The 17,722-nt window shown below is 35.4% G+C and overlaps 1 protein-coding gene across 1 annotated transcript in view; it reads right to left on the reverse strand.

Moving 5' to 3' along the window:
• Window positions 1–17,722, reverse strand: part of LOC117174243 (ester hydrolase C11orf54 homolog) — a 136,241-nt gene that overhangs the window by 60,864 nt on the left and 57,655 nt on the right. The window contains exons 2-4 of the mRNA XM_033363150.1: window positions 4,799–5,089; window positions 4,511–4,652; window positions 4,177–4,450 (exon numbers count right to left, since the gene is read on the reverse strand). Of these exons, the coding sequence (XP_033219041.1) occupies window positions 4,177–4,450; window positions 4,511–4,652; window positions 4,799–4,901 (519 nt within the window). The 5' untranslated portion in view covers window positions 4,902–5,089. The remainder of the gene's footprint in view (window positions 1–4,176; window positions 4,451–4,510; window positions 4,653–4,798; window positions 5,090–17,722) is intronic.

The following is a 17,722-nucleotide window of genomic DNA, read 5'->3' on the forward strand; positions in this document are numbered from 1 at the left end:
ATATTGCGCCTTTTGTCTTAAAATAGGGCAAGTAATCTAGATTCTCCAAAATGTTTTGTAGTTCCCTAACAAGGGTGGGGTGCAAAACCTTGAGGTATTTTTATCAGAAGCTATGCACCTCATCCACACCCGACGTTTTTTAGTTATTCCCCCTCTTTAGGATACGAGTTACATCGGAGGCTGAGATGAATAGGCTTTTCAATACGGGCAATCGTGCAACTCTCTTCTTTTCTAGGCGGAGCAATGTCGTGTCCAGTTGACTTAACATATGAGTACTCCAGATTCTCGACCAATATCTGGCCAATTCCTCGGCCCTAGGTGATTCACAATAATTTTGAGCCTTGTTTTTGCCATCTGTAAGTCGCAATAGAAACGTTTTTCTTCTAACAAGAAAGTCCGATTGTCATTCCTTCTCAAGACCGCTCTTTTCAAGGAGAAAAATAGATATTGGAAAGTAGATATTAAAAATTTTTATATTTAACCGTAATATATAGAAAATACGGCATAATATCTAGTATCTTCTATTCAGCATTCAAGATATTAAAGGGCAATATATTTTTAAATTGGGAGTATAAAATGTGTGATATTAACAGTTAATATCTAAAATATTAAAAAAGCGAAATTTTATCGGAGCAATCTTATTGACGTGTGGCGTGGCAACAAAAGATTATACCCCGGGTTTGTCTGTATCTTCGGCATTCGTCGTGTGTGTTGTGGCTTTTCGGATATATATTGCGCTAAACGTTTTGGTGGAAAGTGGATTAATTGTTCTTGGATATATCATAATTTTCTCAAGAAAATGGGTACACAGCTATAGGCATCTTTGATGAAGAACAGTGCGTGCGTTGAACAGTTTTTCATCCGTTCCACACGAAAATTGCATAATTATAAAAAAGGCGAATGCTTGAGGATTCGGATATCAAAACCAGAGGACTGCGATATAAAATCCGTTGTAATTTGATAGAAAATGGCATGCTTTATATGTAATTTTTGCACAATCAAGAAATATTCTTTGAATATCTTATTTTCTGTTTAATACATTTAAGGTATTATACGGATGAAACTATTTTCTGAGAATTTTTTTCAAATTGGGACTGTGGATTTATGAGGGTGTCATCTAACGTTTAGTGCAATTAAGAAAGGGCTGACCATTTCGAAGCTGAGTTAAGTAAAATCAAAAAGTGCATCTTATTCTTGTAAAACCTATGTCAAGGTATTGAAAGAGTAACATATTTTAGCATGACGCTTAAACGGTTCGGACAATTTTTTTTTTAACTGGGACGCGATAGAAGGACACAATACAGAGGTTCTGTGAAAAACTTGGTATTTTTTACCACCTATTTTTAAAAGGAGAGTCGTAGAAAAAATTAAAAATTTGAACTGGTCGAGGGTTAGAAGAATTGAGCGCTGAAGTTGTGGAAACAGTGCAAATATTAGACATCATGCACGGTCGATCACATATTGTCGATGGGTCAACCTCATGTTGTTTTTCGAGCACAGTTTGCAACGTTGCCATATCTTTGGACGTATCATTGTAAACTGTGTGTGTACTTATTCATATGCTTCTCTCTTCCCTGTGTCACGAAAACCCCAGCCAAAAGCTTCGACTCCGAGCCGAAAGAAAAATGTAATTAATAAAGGATTTCTGAACACAACTGCATAATTTTTTCACTTTTTTAACGGCCAAAATGCAATAACGTATATTTTAATATGTAATATAGGGTATCAGAACATGGGTTAAACAAATTCTCACATTAACGTTAGACTAACTTTTGTGCAGGACTCCTTATCCGAATAATACCTAAAGCACTTCTTTTATAATCGTAGATGTTCTTGAGCTGATGCTATGTGGGCGAAGGATGTACTCCGAGTGACGAATCAGTATGCTTATTATCTTGGCACACGCGACCGCAGCGCAATATGCAAGAGTCTACACCTGAGGCAAGCTCATACCGTGCTGTAAGAACAGAGGCCAACTAGCCGGAGAAAGTCCTTGTTGACTCCAAATTTTAGCAGACCGCTTCTCATTGATGGTTCTTGACCTGCAAACTCTAGGAAGGCATCAGTGAGGCACACCATGAGACGCGGACTTTCCTACATCCCCCTAGGTATCTAGATCTGGCCCCCGCTCGCTCATGGCGTCTTGTGTCACGGGTATAAGAAATTCCTCTTCCACCGCATCTTTAGGGTGCAATACAGGTGCTACTCGTTGTTGTTGCACCTGTTTTTCGGTGTTGCTTATTTCAAAGTAAAGTACAATGTAGCGCCAACTAGTGGATCTTAATTAATCAGTAAGATGTTATTCCGTCATCCCTTGGGCCAACTGGGGATGTAGATCAACGAAGAAACGATGTTGCTCGCCCCTGACGTGTCCTCCCCATGCCTTTGCCCGAAAGTGACATCTGATCACGTCTCCCTTAATGTCCGTCGTCCACTTGATCCTCTTTTTGGCCTGCGCACCCTGTAATGCTGACGGAATACATTCTCAGTCTCAGATCTTATTCAGTTTATGGTTTCTCTGCAAGAAGCTTCCCGTCTATTATGTGATGCCTTTGCTATTTACGGTTGTCTTGAGTTACTGTCCTTATTTTCGGGAAATTCACTACAAAATTTTCTGAAGAGACCGCCTCGCTAAGAGAAGTTGTGGTCGCTTCCATTTAGTATTTACATAATGTGTTTGAAAATTGATGCGCTGCCTTGGCATTCCTGTGGAAGTGGTCGGCTGCGGGCTCCCAGCCGAAACATCCTGTACAGGCACACCTTATATTCTCTTGCCTACCATTTGTTTCCGATGTTCTGGCTGAACTGTAGCCCTTTCGGGTATCTTGGTGAGATCTACCTGTCCATAATGTAGCTTACCACCACCAGCTAGCATGCTGCACCTCCAGCGGTGGACACAGGAGCACCCCAACGATCATCATGAAGCGACCTGCCACTATACAGATTACGCAACTGCTCCATTGATTTGAAGTTTTTGATGCTCCTCTTAATCCCTTTCCTCCCCTTATATTATTAATATCATAGACTTAAGATGTTTACAACCCACTATGTCAAAGGAATTGTTTATGAGAGTTGAATTATTATTTTTATATACTCTGCATGGGACTGCCCCGGTACGTATCTCCAGTCACGGACGTATTCTTGCAATACAATCCAGTGATCTGATAAAAGCAGTATGCTTAATTTAACATATTGGACAAAGTATGGCTTTTACCCTATCATTCACGAACTGGGTTGCAACCAAGTGCACAATGGGGGGACCTACAGCTTAAGGTTGGCTCCGAACCACCGGAAAAGCCCGCTAAAGGTACACAGAAAAATTCCATGGGTACCGGCTTAGGTATCGAAACCCCGAACCTCTAACGTGAAGTCCGAACGCCGAACCCAAACTGAGCCACCGAGGCTCCTAGCTAGTATTGCTAGTACTGCTAGTATTTTTAGTATTTATGAAGTAAAATAAGGCAATTCAATTTTGTGGCTCAAAAGAAAATATTTAAAAAATAAACGGACCCAAATTTGTTAGACAGGTTTTAGGAATATTTAATGAATATCTACTTTTTCAATTTATTATAATTGATTAATTTCTTATTTTAAACAGTGCACTAGCGACGAAGACACGCTACTTGCAGCTCTTTTGCGTCGTCAAACTAGACCGGATGACTTCAGCCCGGCATACCCTTTTTTAGCGAGCGTGTTGAATTTTACAGGCGCAAAGACACTCAATTTTCAATTATATAAAAAAGAAAATTTTCCGAAAAAATCTCCCTGTTCCGGCCAATAAAACTGCTTTTTAAAATGAATTACAAAGTATGAATGATTGTGTCGAATAGGAATCGAACCAATTTTTTAAATTGCCACTAATATTAAAAGGTTAAAATATCGGCGTGTCCAAATGACAAACTTGAAAGCTTAAAAGTCCCATACAAATAGTATCAGGAAAACCAACGCCCTCTGAAGCAGGGAACCTTTCTATTTGGTTCTGCCCAGATGGCATCTTGTCATTTGGACACGTCGATATATCCTACGATGAAAATAAGGTATGCTCAAACAAAAAGCTAATTTTGTTTTTCTTAGTATGTTTTAATCAAAGTTTGGCATGAAAACTTTTTCAAATTAATTTTTTTATAACGAACTGTGCAATTAGCGTGCCATTATATAATTCCTGCTTGAAATTACCCACTGATGTTCGTTGTTATCCAAAAGGTTAATGAACACATCTGGATGAATCCCAGTTTCCAACGTATGATAAAGTAGGACACCGATAAGGTGATTTTGGAAAACTAAGGGACCACCCTCATCACCCAGAGAAGTGGCCCTCCTTTTACTTGTATCAAGAGTACAAATATATCTCGGATCGTTAATATTGTGTCCATGTTTCAGCGCGCACTCCTGATTGGAAATTATGGGAAGATGGGTTATCACTAACTCTTTAGGAAATGTAGGTGGAATCCTGAAATGAAATAAGTAAGTATCGTTTTAAAGCTTTTCAGAAAAAAATATTGTAACTTACCCAAGTCCTACTTGTATTTTGGTACATCCCCAGCCTCCAAACCAAGCATTCGCTAATGGAGGTAAAACACCCGTAAACAGTTCTATTTTCTTATTACAATGAGCTTGGCGAATATGAATTGGTGGCACAATTTTAAACATCACTGTACATAAAAATTTATTTAGTAAATACAATTACAATAAACTTATTTTCTCGAATCATAAAATGCCATTTCTCTACTCTGGGATTTTATATTTCAAATATATTTTTTTACGTCAGAAAGAGCAAAAGCGTGTTTGGAAGAATTACCTGAACCTGTTCTTGAGATAAGTATAGTATCTAGGCGAATATTATGATGAGTTCCATTATTTATCTTTGATGAACCAGATAAAATGGAGAATTCATTATTCATCGGTGACGAAATACAGGTCTCCGCAGATAAAATGATATCAGATTCTAATATAATTCCGGCACAATGACTAACACCATATCTTAAAATGTTGACAATATAGGGAAATCTGCTAAGCACATTTGGAAATTCTCCTTTCTGTGTTTTATCGATTACACGCTTTTTACGGATAAGCAGATCCGCTGATGCGTCTGAAACATTATGCAAATTAAAGTATCAGTATCCTATGTTAGTATTTCATGCAGTAGCGTGCAGTAGCGTGCAACTTGAGCGACGTAAAAGCCCATTCAATGTAAAATAAGGACATTAAATTGAATAGACTTTTCCAAGCTGAAAAGGATGGAAAATCCAATATAAGAGAGGTACAAGTCAAAAAAATAATGATAAATTGATAAAGTTGATTATATTTAGATTTTTGAAGTCGAATTTGAATTTTTTTATCATCCTACGGTATCAACCAGTTTCAATTGTGAGGTCATATTTAGATTAAGTGACCTCAAAAACGTCAGTATTACCAATTTCGTAAAGTTTACAGAATTTAAAAATTTGTCATTAAATCATATTTGATTCACCATTTTTACTTTCTCATCATAATGAGAAGGTATTAGTTTTATGTAAAAACTGACTATCGCGGATTTCTTTAAATCTTTAAGTTTCGAGACAACCTGCGAATCCGAAAAACAAGTCTATTGATGGTGTCTATCTGTCATCGCCGTGACCCTTGCCGTTCTCGTCGTGGTCATCTTTATACCGGATGACTTTGGAAAGACTACTCGGATTGGTTTGAGATTTAGAAAAAAAATTTTAAATACCATTTTTTAATTTTAACAAATGCCATTCACGGCTATTCGCAATACTCGGAAAGACGATCAATTTATATCCATGACGTTTTCCGACAAAAAAAAATGATTAGACTTATAGCAATTCCAGAATTTAAGAAAAAAAAAACAAAAATTAAAATGTTAAGCCCAATAAACGCACGTTCAGGGGCGAACGGGGCCATCGGTCAACCTGGCAAATGCCCGGTAGGCTCCGCCCGATGGAACCTCGGCAAAAATTTTCTGAACTGAAAAGTCTACTTCGTCACACTCACGCACGAATTTCAAATATACTGCATTCTCGCGCACTCAGTTATCCAATATGGCTGGCTGTGATTGCAATTTCGGAGCCTTTTTTCTTGAACGCCCGGGTGGTCTTTGGCCCTCAGTCCGCCACTGCGCACGATATGAATAATATTCAAGAAAAGAAGAACGATTCTTTCAAAAGCCCTTTCATATTATCATAACAATTTTTCAATTTTCTCGAAAAATCGAAACTTGGAATTTTCAGGATTCAGGACGAGTAGATTTTATTTTAATCATAAAAAACAAGGTCAAAAAATTAAATTTTTGGAAACACGTCAGAAGATACGAAAAAAATGTATGGGGAAAAGTTGTACACCCGAAAAAGATCTATAAATTTGTTCTTAATCAATTTTTGATAGAATGCTTAGTTTTTATTTTAAGCGCAATAAAAATTAAAAAATAAATTTTTACACAAATCACACAAGCTATGAAAAAAATGAACGGACAAAAGTTGCTTACCCAAAAAAACGCACAAGTTTACATTAAATCTTTTTTTATAGACGCATAGTTTTTGTTTTTGTCATAAATAATTAAATTTTTGGAAAAACGGCCCAGAGACGACAAAAATGAAGAGACAAAAGTTATTCATCCAAAAAGAGCTACAAATTTGTTATAAACTTAATTGAAAAACGACAAAAGTTGCAATAAAATGTTTAACAACAAAATTGTTTTTTATAGGGTGCGTACTTCTGTTTAATAATAAAAACAAAAAAATGAAAATACGTCGATTTCATTACTAATGCATATTATTGAATTGTAATAATATAGATTTATTGAAATTATATATTTTTCAGAGTAGCTGATAATAAAAATGAGTAGATAATAAGGAACAAATATTAAAGTAATCATTCAAAATAAAATTGGTACTTTCTTTTCCAATATCTGATTGAGTAATCCCAGTCCGAGGTACAGAAATAATTTGGAAAAAATTAAGTGTGAATCACGAGATACGTGATGAAAATGTGTTTGTTAAGGCCGAAGGAGCTTTACCAAAAGAGAATTCACATTCACCAAATTGCAGTAGCCTATGCTTTGCTTTAATTTTGAAAGATCTGTGCACAAATGTGGTGGAAGTTTTGAGATCGAGCGCGAAGACCAACAGACGCGCTCACTGGGCGCGCTCAAAGTTGCGAACGAAGAGAACCGCGCGTGCAGCTCGCGATGAAAATGTCCCCACGCAGCGAGTAGATGTTTACATTCTCATAAGAGAAGGCATTAGATTTGTGTAAAATTGGACGCCTTCTCCAGGTTTTATCAAATGTCCACATTTTGAGACTTTCAGAATCCGAAAAACAGTTTTTTACGAATGTTTTTGTCTGGATGGCTGTATGCATGTATGTATGTATGAATGTATGTATGTATGAATGAATGGATGTATGTATGTATGTATGTATGTATGTATGTATGTATGTATGTATGTATGTATGTATGTATGTATGTATGTATGTATGTATGTATGTATGTATGTATGCATGTATGTATGTATGTATGTATGTATGTATGTATGTATGTATGTATGTATGTATGGATGTATGTATGTATGTATGTATGTATGTATGCATGTATGCATGTATGTTTATGGATAAAAATGCAAAAAGTGAACGGATTTTGAATATTTTTGAGAACACTTTTTCCAAGTTTGAGGAATTCTCTGTACGGATATTTGTATAATTCAAAAATATGAACAATTTATTTTAATGGCTTTTTTCATAAAACCGAAAATTACTAGAGTTGTAGCATTTACGAAATTCCAAAAAAACACACGAAGATGATAATTTTGAGCCAAACAACGCACGGTATAAAAAAAGTCAAATGAAAGAAAAAAATTCATTTTAGCATGCCCTACAAGGTTATCATAACAACTTTTTGAATTTTCTTGAAAAATCAAAAATTCAAATTTTAACAGCATAAAAAATAATGGAAAATCAAAATATTAAATTTTTTCATTCAACAATTTCAAAGTACTTCAAAGATTCTCAAATACATAAATGCATTAATATATAGATAAACGTTTATTTTTCGGCCTGCTGACCTTAAAAAATTGACTTGCTTACACTTCCATTTTTTTTACAGAATTTCCATATAACTACGTTTTACAAAGTACCATCCATCCAAACCTTATAACTAATCCGCTGGCTTCTATATTCTAACCTTCCTCGCTGCGTCTCGCCTTACCTCGCACGCATTTCGCTCTTTTTTCACTATGCCTCGCATTATCAGCATTACCTCCTTCTCTTTTTCTCTATCTTACCCAACACCCCCATCACCCATGTTACTGCCCTTTTGTCACCCCTTTCATGCAAAAATACCTCCATGCTTATCCCCCTCCTTTCCACCTCTTCACATTCCTCCAACCAATGCTCCAATTTTGCATCCCCCTTCCCGCACAATTCACACATTCTCTTCTCTCTAGAAAGCCAGAACCTATTATACTTCTCCATGCAACCGCACCTCATTCTCGCTATAAGTTCCTGACTTCCTTGCTCTCCTTTTTACGCAAATATTGCGCTCTCTCCCTTGGCATAATCCACACATAGTTTCCGTTATACCTTGAATCTCTTATTCTCTTCTCTCCTTCTGCCTTCTCATTCTCCATGCCATTATTTTGAACCAACTCATATACTCATATATACTCATATACAAAGCCGCATCAATCTCTCTATGCACCTAACTATTTGCGGATGAACCATTGAGATTTCCAAAAGACAGATGATAAGTCTATGGGAAGTCGAATCGAAAGCTTTCCGATAATCAATCCAGGCCATCGATAGGTCACGGTGGTAGAATGCTGCATCTTTGCATACACATCTATCGATGAGCAGGTTCTCCCGACATCCCTATAAGCCTTTCTTTGAGCCACGTTGTTCAAACATTTCTTGCCACACAGATTCAATAGCCCGAACAATCTTATCATTTAGGATAGCTGTGAATATCTTATACAGTGTGTTCAGACAAGTGATTGGTCTGTAATTCTTCGGGTCAGTTAAGTTGCCTGTTTAAGTTAAGTTAAGTTGCAACGATTGTACCCGGAATATTCTGTTAAACTAATCGTCCTTATCATCGGCGCTCTTGGTGGTGCCAAGCTTTTACTCGCTAATGGCCTAAAAAGCATCCCTGCGTGTCAACAATATGCTAAAACACTTGCGGGAATAATGCAGAAGGCGGTAGTCTTTGGGTCGCTCCGTGTTCTTAGGGTATACGAGGCTTTTGCTGGATCGTCGTATTGATTCCCTTACAGACTGTAACCACCTATCTCATGGTCGTGAGACGTGGTTGTGGCTGAAATTTTACCGCGATTTCGCTGGGAGCGGGTGCAATTTTTCAGATTAGCACCCGCTCCCTGCGAAATCCTGCGGTTATCCTTATGACAAATTATTAATTATATATATATATTTTTTTTTTATTTTTGGTTTCACACCTGAAGGAGGGCCGGAAATGTGAAAATGGGACCATATGAACTCCAATCTAACACAACGCTGGTTAATGTTGGCGACCTTTTCAGCATAAAATACTAACCAGCTATGACTCGGTTGAAACTAATCGCCACCCCTCTCTCATTAATCGAAGTTTCGTTGGACTTTGAGGGACTCTTTTAGTGAAATATTAGGAGATGAAGCAACAGGGCACCGCAACTGCGAACGAATTTAGAAGTTAAAAAACGGTAAGGCTGCTCAGTAGATTGTATGTGTAAAATTTAAATCATAAAAATAACATTCAAAATGAGCAAATTCAGTTTATGGAAAAACGACAAAAGGTTGCAATAAAATGTTTAATAACAAAATTTTGTTAAAAAAATGCGCATTTTTTTATACAAGACAATTAAACTACGTCAGTTTTATTACCAATGCATGTTATGAATTATAATAATATACATTAATGTAAATGATGTGCAATTTCAGGGATAAACTTGAGTGCAAAGCACGAGATACGTGATGAGAATGTGTTCGTTATAGCCGAATGGGCTTTAATAAAAGAGAATTCACAATCACCAAATTACTGTTGTCGATGCTTTAACCTTTTTTTTCAAAAAGTCTTTGCACAAGAACCGAGCGCGTAGCGCGAGATAACCATATTATCGAGCACGAAGCGCGAGAACCAAAATCAGGTTTAACTTCAGCAAACTCGAAAACGTAAATATAGACAATTTTGTAAAGTAACCTTCATTTTTTCAATTTTTATTTCGCCATATTGAATCCGCAATTTTTACATTCTCATCATATAATAAAAAGATATTAGCTTTATGTAATATTTGACTTCGTTAGGTTTTATCAAATTTTCAACGTTTTTCGACTCCCTGTGTCAGAAAAAATGAGTTTTCGCAAGAAGTCGGCATGTCTGTCTGTCTGTCTCTAGTAGTAGTGGTTTGTAAGCGCGAAAGTAGTAATGCGCCACTATGGGCCAACTACCCCCACCCTACCCTACATCCTATTATCAGCTAGATGGCCTTTTCATCGGCAGGATGAGTCCCAGATTATCTCTACTAGACTAAATATATCTCAAGAGTGAAGCTCGAAATTAATTTTTTGTCGGGTGATTGTGTCCCTTGTTATATTTGGAAAAATGCTTTACAAAAATGTATTACTTCTGCCAAATAATATTTAAACTACAGTGTGCCTTTTTTCATATAAAAATGTGTGCAGAGTCTATTTATTTTCAATTATTATTTGAATAACTTTTTCTCAGCTTCGATATTAATTTCGATCAGTAGATTGCGTACTTTGCTATAATTACAGAATATTAAAAAAAAATTGATTAACTGTATCAAATAATGCTTAGAGAAAGTCTGGCTCGTTTAAAAGTACAAGTTTTTATAGAAGGAAGATCTTTTTCGCTTGAGAAGGTGTTTCAATCAAAACTATATATTATGGATCTTAATGCTGGTTAATCAGGTTGTTCAAAACTTTTTTCCGAAATTATACTCTCTAGTCATGGTTAAATCTGATTTCACAGAAGAGGATTGTAAAATCTCCAGAGATAAAGCTACCCCTGAAACCGTCCATTTGAAATCTGTGTATACTATCTAATGAGAGGAAAGGACCCAGGCGGAATATGATATATAGTTTATATATAGTGTAAAGTATTATATATAATATTCATTTCTTTCATACATTTTCTGTATATACAAATGAATATTGTATATAAAACTTCACACTATACAGGGTGACTTTTTTAACTTGAAACTTTCAAATATCTCCAAACACAGGCACTCTATGAAAAATATAATGAATCAAAATTTAATCACTATGAGAAGTACATACATTGATGTTAAAATCGGTTCCCCCACACCGCCCCCTAGGGGTGGGGGTAAGGGCAAGTTAAAATCTTAAACGGAAACCCCTATTTTTATTGTATATTTGGGTTCTTTGAATAAAAATGCGTATGATTTTTCTTAAACATTTTTCTCTTTTCGCGATAGATGGCGCTGTAATCGACGCAATTCAATTTTTCTTCATTTTACTGTTACTGAAAATGCACGCTTAGGATTCTGCAATACATAAAAAATAAAAAATATACCATTTTCCTTGAGACATGACTGACCATGGAAAAAAAGAATTTTTCAAATCACTACTGAATCGTTAAACGAGTGCAATAAAAACTCGTACATGAAAAATACATTCCGACGAACATCGGTAGAACCCCTTTCTTTTTTAAGTCTGTTAAAAATAAGGGCAATAGAGCTTCGGATCTCTTTGGTAATTATTATTTTGAAAAACATGCCAAAAGGTATGTCCGGTCTTGAGAAGTAATTATTAAGTAATACGTTTACATTAACAGTGTTTCCTGAATAGTCCTGAATTTAACTTTGGCATTATTGTAGATTGAGGTCAGCAGAAGCTATCGAAGCTTTACGAAAGTGTTTTTTTCCCCCTTAAATACAGTAAATTAGAAAAAATACATTTAAGACAAAACTAATTTTAGTTACATAAAAGATTATTCCGAATAGTACTTTACAATGGAGTATCTATCCGTACGAGAAAAATTGAAATTTTCCTGGTGTATGGAGAAGCTGGAAGAAATCTTGATAATGCTGTCAATCTGTACGCTCAGCGTTTTCGAAACAGAATTGTGTCACGTTCTTCATTTTATCGTACTATTAAAAAATTTACTACCGATGGAAGTGTTCAACCTAAGAAAAAGACGCGTACAACAACAGTCACTGGAGAAAATAATGAAATTGCTGTATTAGCTGCAGCGGCCAATAATCCTCACGTTAGTACACGAGAAATTGCTCGTGATTCCGGAATGTCTTAGAGCAGTGTTTATAAAATTTTGAAACTGATCGGTCTCCAGATTATTGAAGGCAGCTTAAATGGTCCAAAATATCAAAACATTTTCTAAAATAAACTGCCAATATTGCTTGAAGACTAGAGCTTAGAAATACGGCAGAACCTGTGGTTTCAACATGATGATTGTCTGGCACACTATTCAGCGGTAGCACAAGAAGTTCTTGATCGTGATTTCAATGGTCGCTGGATTGGTAGAGGCGGTCCGATAAATTGGCCTGCAACATCGCCAGATCTTACTTCATCAGATTTCTTTTTGTGGGGCTATCTGAAGGACAAAGTGTACAAATAAAAACCAACAACACGTGAGAAGATGACTGACCGAATTAGAAGTGCATGTGCTGAAATTCAAGAAGATACACTTCTCCGTTGTGTAAATTCATTTGAATTATGGATTAATAAGTGCATTGAAGCCAAAGGTCATCATTTTGAGCACCTACTTTAATTAAAAGATGATTCACTGAGTACCTTGAATCGTGAGAGGTAAGGAGACTCACATCAATCAAGCATCCTGAAGAGAACAGAAAACTTCTACGTTCAAGTCGTAAAATAAAGAAAATATTGAATTTCGTCGATTACAGCGCGATCTATCGCGAAACAAGAACAGTGTTTTAGACAAATCATACGCATTCTTATGCAAAGAATCCGAATATGCAATAAAAAATAGGGGTTCTTATTTAAGATCTCGAACTTATCCCCCCCCAAGGGGGGGGGCGCATTTAACATCAGTGCATGTACTCCTCAGAGTGATTAAATTTTGATGCATAACATTTTATTAGGAATGGAAGCTTCTAATGTGTCCCCTAAGGGTTTACATTTTTCTTACACCTTCTCTGTTCCTTTACACACCCTCCACACACTTACTTGGTGGTGGAAGGGGGACCTACAGTTTAAGGTGGGTTCCGAACCACCAAGAGCAACAGCCTTAAGTACTTAGAGAAAACACCTTTTTCTCTAGAGGTACCGTTCCCACGACTCTCCGGAGATGAACAACTCCCTTGCTAGGCTAGTATTCACCGCATGGGCCACCGAGACTCTTCCAGAGTGCGAGGCGGGAATCGAACCCGCAAGCCGAAGGAGTGGGTCCAAAGCCTACGCTTTAGTCCCCACGACCATCGTCCCACTTATAACATTTTATTATAGAACTCCTATTTTTCAAGATATTTGAAAGTTTCAAGTTAAGAAAATCACCCTGTATATAAACTATACAGTAAGGACGTTTACTATGTAGTCATAGGGAATATACTTATATAAACTCTAGCATACAATGCAACCCGTCTTGCATTTGTGTAATGCAAAAAAGTACTATATAGGCGATTTTAATACGGTTTCCAAATCTCCCGCGTTTGAGATCTTGCGCCGATTGGTCAAAGGCTTCGAGACTCAGAAGACGTGCGCAAAATATACGTATAACCCATGGATATAGAAAACAAGGGACTAGGCATGCCCCCTCCCGTGGATCCAACCCCGTTTGGCCTACTTAGGATGGCATGCCTAGTCCCGTGTTTCCTATGTCCATGGTATAACCAAATTCTGAAAAAGGTTATGTTCCCCAGGATTCACCGCGCATTTCAAATTAATAATTAGTTACGAATTAAAAACAATGTAAAACAACATTAAAATTGTTTATAAATACATTCGGGACGCGCATTAAGTACTTTTTTAAAAATTGGAGTTGGTTCTCATTAATGTAACGGTACGTGAGTGATATTTGACGTTTGACAAGTGTCAAAATCGTTTTGTACTTCGATCTTAATTAATTAAATAAATTGAATATCTGCAGGTTGTACGTAATTAATTGGCGATAAAATCTGTTGTTTTACTTATTGAATAAAATATGGGAATCATACGCTTTTGACTAACTGCAACGAAAATTGTAATCCGTATGATTATAAACATTGCAACGATGAATCTAAGATTAAAATGATGAGAGGTAAGAAGCGGCAAATTATTCTCATAAGCTGGGTCTTCAGCGACCTTGAAAATTTCGTCTCCGCCACTATAGAATGATAAAGTATACATTTTTGCGATATTTGGCTTAGAAATTATAAAAACTATTAGCTGAAATCTTCAATATAAACTCAGCTTCAGAATAGACCTTTTTATTCTAAACGTTGACAGTGCGTGTGTGCCAGGATTTTACGTCATTTCCGTATTTTTCGAACAGTTTTGTGTCGAAATGTATGAAAAATTTTGTATATAAAAATAACAACGAAAAATAAATTTATAAATAAATCAGAGTTTAAAGACAACAAATTTTTAAGTATATTCAGAAAAAAAACTGCGAAAAACGGCGAAAAGTGTAGTGAGCAAGCCCATTATTTACATTTTTTGACATCTGTCGTCTTCAAAAAAATGTTTAAAAATCCGGAGAAAATCACGGAAGATAGTGTTGCAGGAGCAAAATTAGTGCTCAAACCGGTGGAAGAGCGCAGTGTTAAACAGATTAAACGATGGATAAAATATAGGAAACGATCTCTAAAAGGAAAAAAAAGTGATTCAGTAGAAAGGTTAGTTGAGGTTGTGTTTGGCAGGTATTAATATTTTCTTTCTGTGCTAACATTTGCTTACATTTTAAATGAAGCATTGTTATCGGAGTTTCGAACCTCCTAAATTTTTTGATAAAAAGAAAATTTATTTAATACTTTCATTTGAGAACCCAAAACTATTATATTTATGTATTTACAACTAGTTTATATGAAAGAAGGAAAATTTGTTAGTACGTTCCTTATACCAGGAAATCACTAACAAATGGCTTTTTATTGTCTAAACTTGAAAAAGAGAAGTAGAAAATATAATACTGTGTTATTTTATGTTTGTATGAATGTTAAATATCTACTTAAATGAAGTTCTGAACTGCAACTCTTGTATAAAAGAAAATATTTATACCCGCCATACAAAACCTCAACTAACCTTTCCACTAAATCACGTTTTTTTCCTTTTAATGGTGGTTTTCTACATTTAGGACATTGTTTAAGCTGCTGAATACTGTGCTCTTCTATTGATTCGTGCACTAATTTTGCACCTGGAACATCATCTTCCGTGAGTTTCGCCGAATTTTTAAGCATTTTTTAGAAGATGACAGGTGCCAACAGATGCAAATAATGACCTTGGTCGCCGCACTCTTGCACTTTTTTCACCGTTTTTTTTTTAAATACCTTAAAAATCTCTGTTATTTACAGATTAATTTTTTGTTATTATTTTTATACACAATATTTTCCATATATTTTGACAAAAAAACTGTTAGAAAAATACGGAAATGACGTAAAATTTGGGAACGTGCGCAATGCCGACGTCTAGAATAAAAAGGTCTATCAGAATGAGCCATGGCCATATAATGGAATTTCCAAGAGTTTCTCCACTCGGTTTTTGAGTATACACCATATTACAAAACATTAATAAAAATTTCAAAATGTTTCAAAGTTTTAAAAATATTTAAAAGGATTTTGAACATTTTATAAAGGCGTGTATATCAGATTTTAAATATTTCATAACAATTTCACAAAGATTTTTAAACTTTTAAAAGATGTAAAGGGTTTCAAAGATTTTTAAAAGGTTACAGTACACCAGATTCCAAAGATTTTAAAACATTTAAAAGATTTGAAAAGGTTTCAAAACATTTTAGAAGATTTTTTTTACTAATTATAGATGTCAAATAATTTAATGATATCAACGAATAAAAAACATTTCACAAACAAAGATTTAAGAAAAATTTCCCAAAGAAACCACGTCCCGAGAATTTTTGAGAACACATTCTAATATTGTATTACATTGTTTTTAATTCGTAACTAATTATTTATTTGAAATGCGTGGTGACTACTGGGGAACATAACCTTTTTTCAGAATTTGGTTATACATATATTTGGCGCACGTCTTCTGAGTCTCGAAGCCTTTGACCAATCAGCGCAAGATCTCGAGTGCGGGAAATTTGGAAACCGAATTAAAATCGCCTATATAGTACTTTTTTGCATTACACAAATGCAAGACGGGTTGCACTGTATGCTAGAGTTTATATAATTATATTCCCTATGAATGCATAGTTAACGTCCTTACTGTATATAATTTTCCCGCCTGGGAACGAAGAAAGACAACATAATGATATAAGTTGAATTGTATTTAGTATGTAAGAAAATTTCAAAGTATATACACATATTCTTTTCAACTTTTTTTTTTAGAATGGTTTAACCTATTTAACTGAATGTAATTCTTTTTAAAATATTATTTTTTACGGTAGACCTAACATGGGCCAACAATACCCCTCCGATCTCGCGATATATAATATAAATGTAACAATCGTTGAATTTCGATGATAAATTTTTATAGATTATATTTTCGAATTCACAACACTTTTCATGGTTCATTAACTCAAAAATATAACTAAGATGGTTCGGCTATTTTCATAGAAATCCAGTGCTCATTTAATAATTGCACAATTCGAGACACGCAATGATCTACTGAACCACACAAATTTTTAAGCATTCAAAAATAATTATTCGCACAAAACATAATATTTTTGAAAGCAATAAAAATATTTTTTCATAGCTACTGCAGATTCAATAGGTTTTTGTTTGTATTTTATTCTGTCAAAAAGAATGGTTTCCCCTGAATGACTCGTAAATTGAATTTTATAGTCAGTAATGTTTAGTGGGTCTCGGTCTGATGAGAAATATCCCTCATTTTCAAAGTAGACACTGATGACTTTAAGCTGCTCCTAGAATTTGGACTATGTTGCTGTCCCGAAAGTGATTTCTTGTAACTTATTGGATAGAATTTTTATAATAGGTTGAAAACTGCCGTCTGATTGCACTTCAACTCCAACAATAGCGTTTTTACTGCACGATTTTTTAAGTTTTCCACTTTTTCACTTAAACGCGTTTTGGTCAAACTAGGTTTTCAAAGTCGGTGAGTGAGATATCTTAAAAGCGACTTCACTATTCCGCCATTTCGTAAAAAATAAATATTTTGTACATCTAGTTTCGTTCGCTCCCAGGCAAAAACTGTTTACTAACGAATGTCGAATGTGTTAATTGAATGTTAGAGCATTGGTAGGAAATTAAATAAACCTGTTTCCATAAAAAATCGCCAAAAATGTTTTTTTTACCCGAAAAGGTAGAGACCTCATTAAGATAGAAAATCAAGTAGTGAGTGACAGCTAGATGATTTCCTCAAGATCTTCCCTAAAAATATCTGTATTTCCTTAACATGAAGTCAGTCTTGCCAGTCTCCTCTCGCGTGCAACATCAGACTGTCATCACCGAGTACTTTTTGCCGATCAATAATAAAACATCCATGTTTTAAGTTAAGTGCAATTGTGGAATGATACGAGGGTAGTTCAATAAGTCCTTAGAATGAAGTATAAAAACAATTTTTTTTGGGTAAATTTTTTTTTATTTTTCAACATAATCTCCTTGGAGCT

The sequence above is a fragment of the Belonocnema kinseyi genome, chromosome 1 (genome assembly GCF_010883055.1).
Source record: "Belonocnema kinseyi isolate 2016_QV_RU_SX_M_011 chromosome 1, B_treatae_v1, whole genome shotgun sequence".
NCBI lineage: Eukaryota > Metazoa > Arthropoda > Insecta > Hymenoptera > Cynipidae > Belonocnema > Belonocnema kinseyi.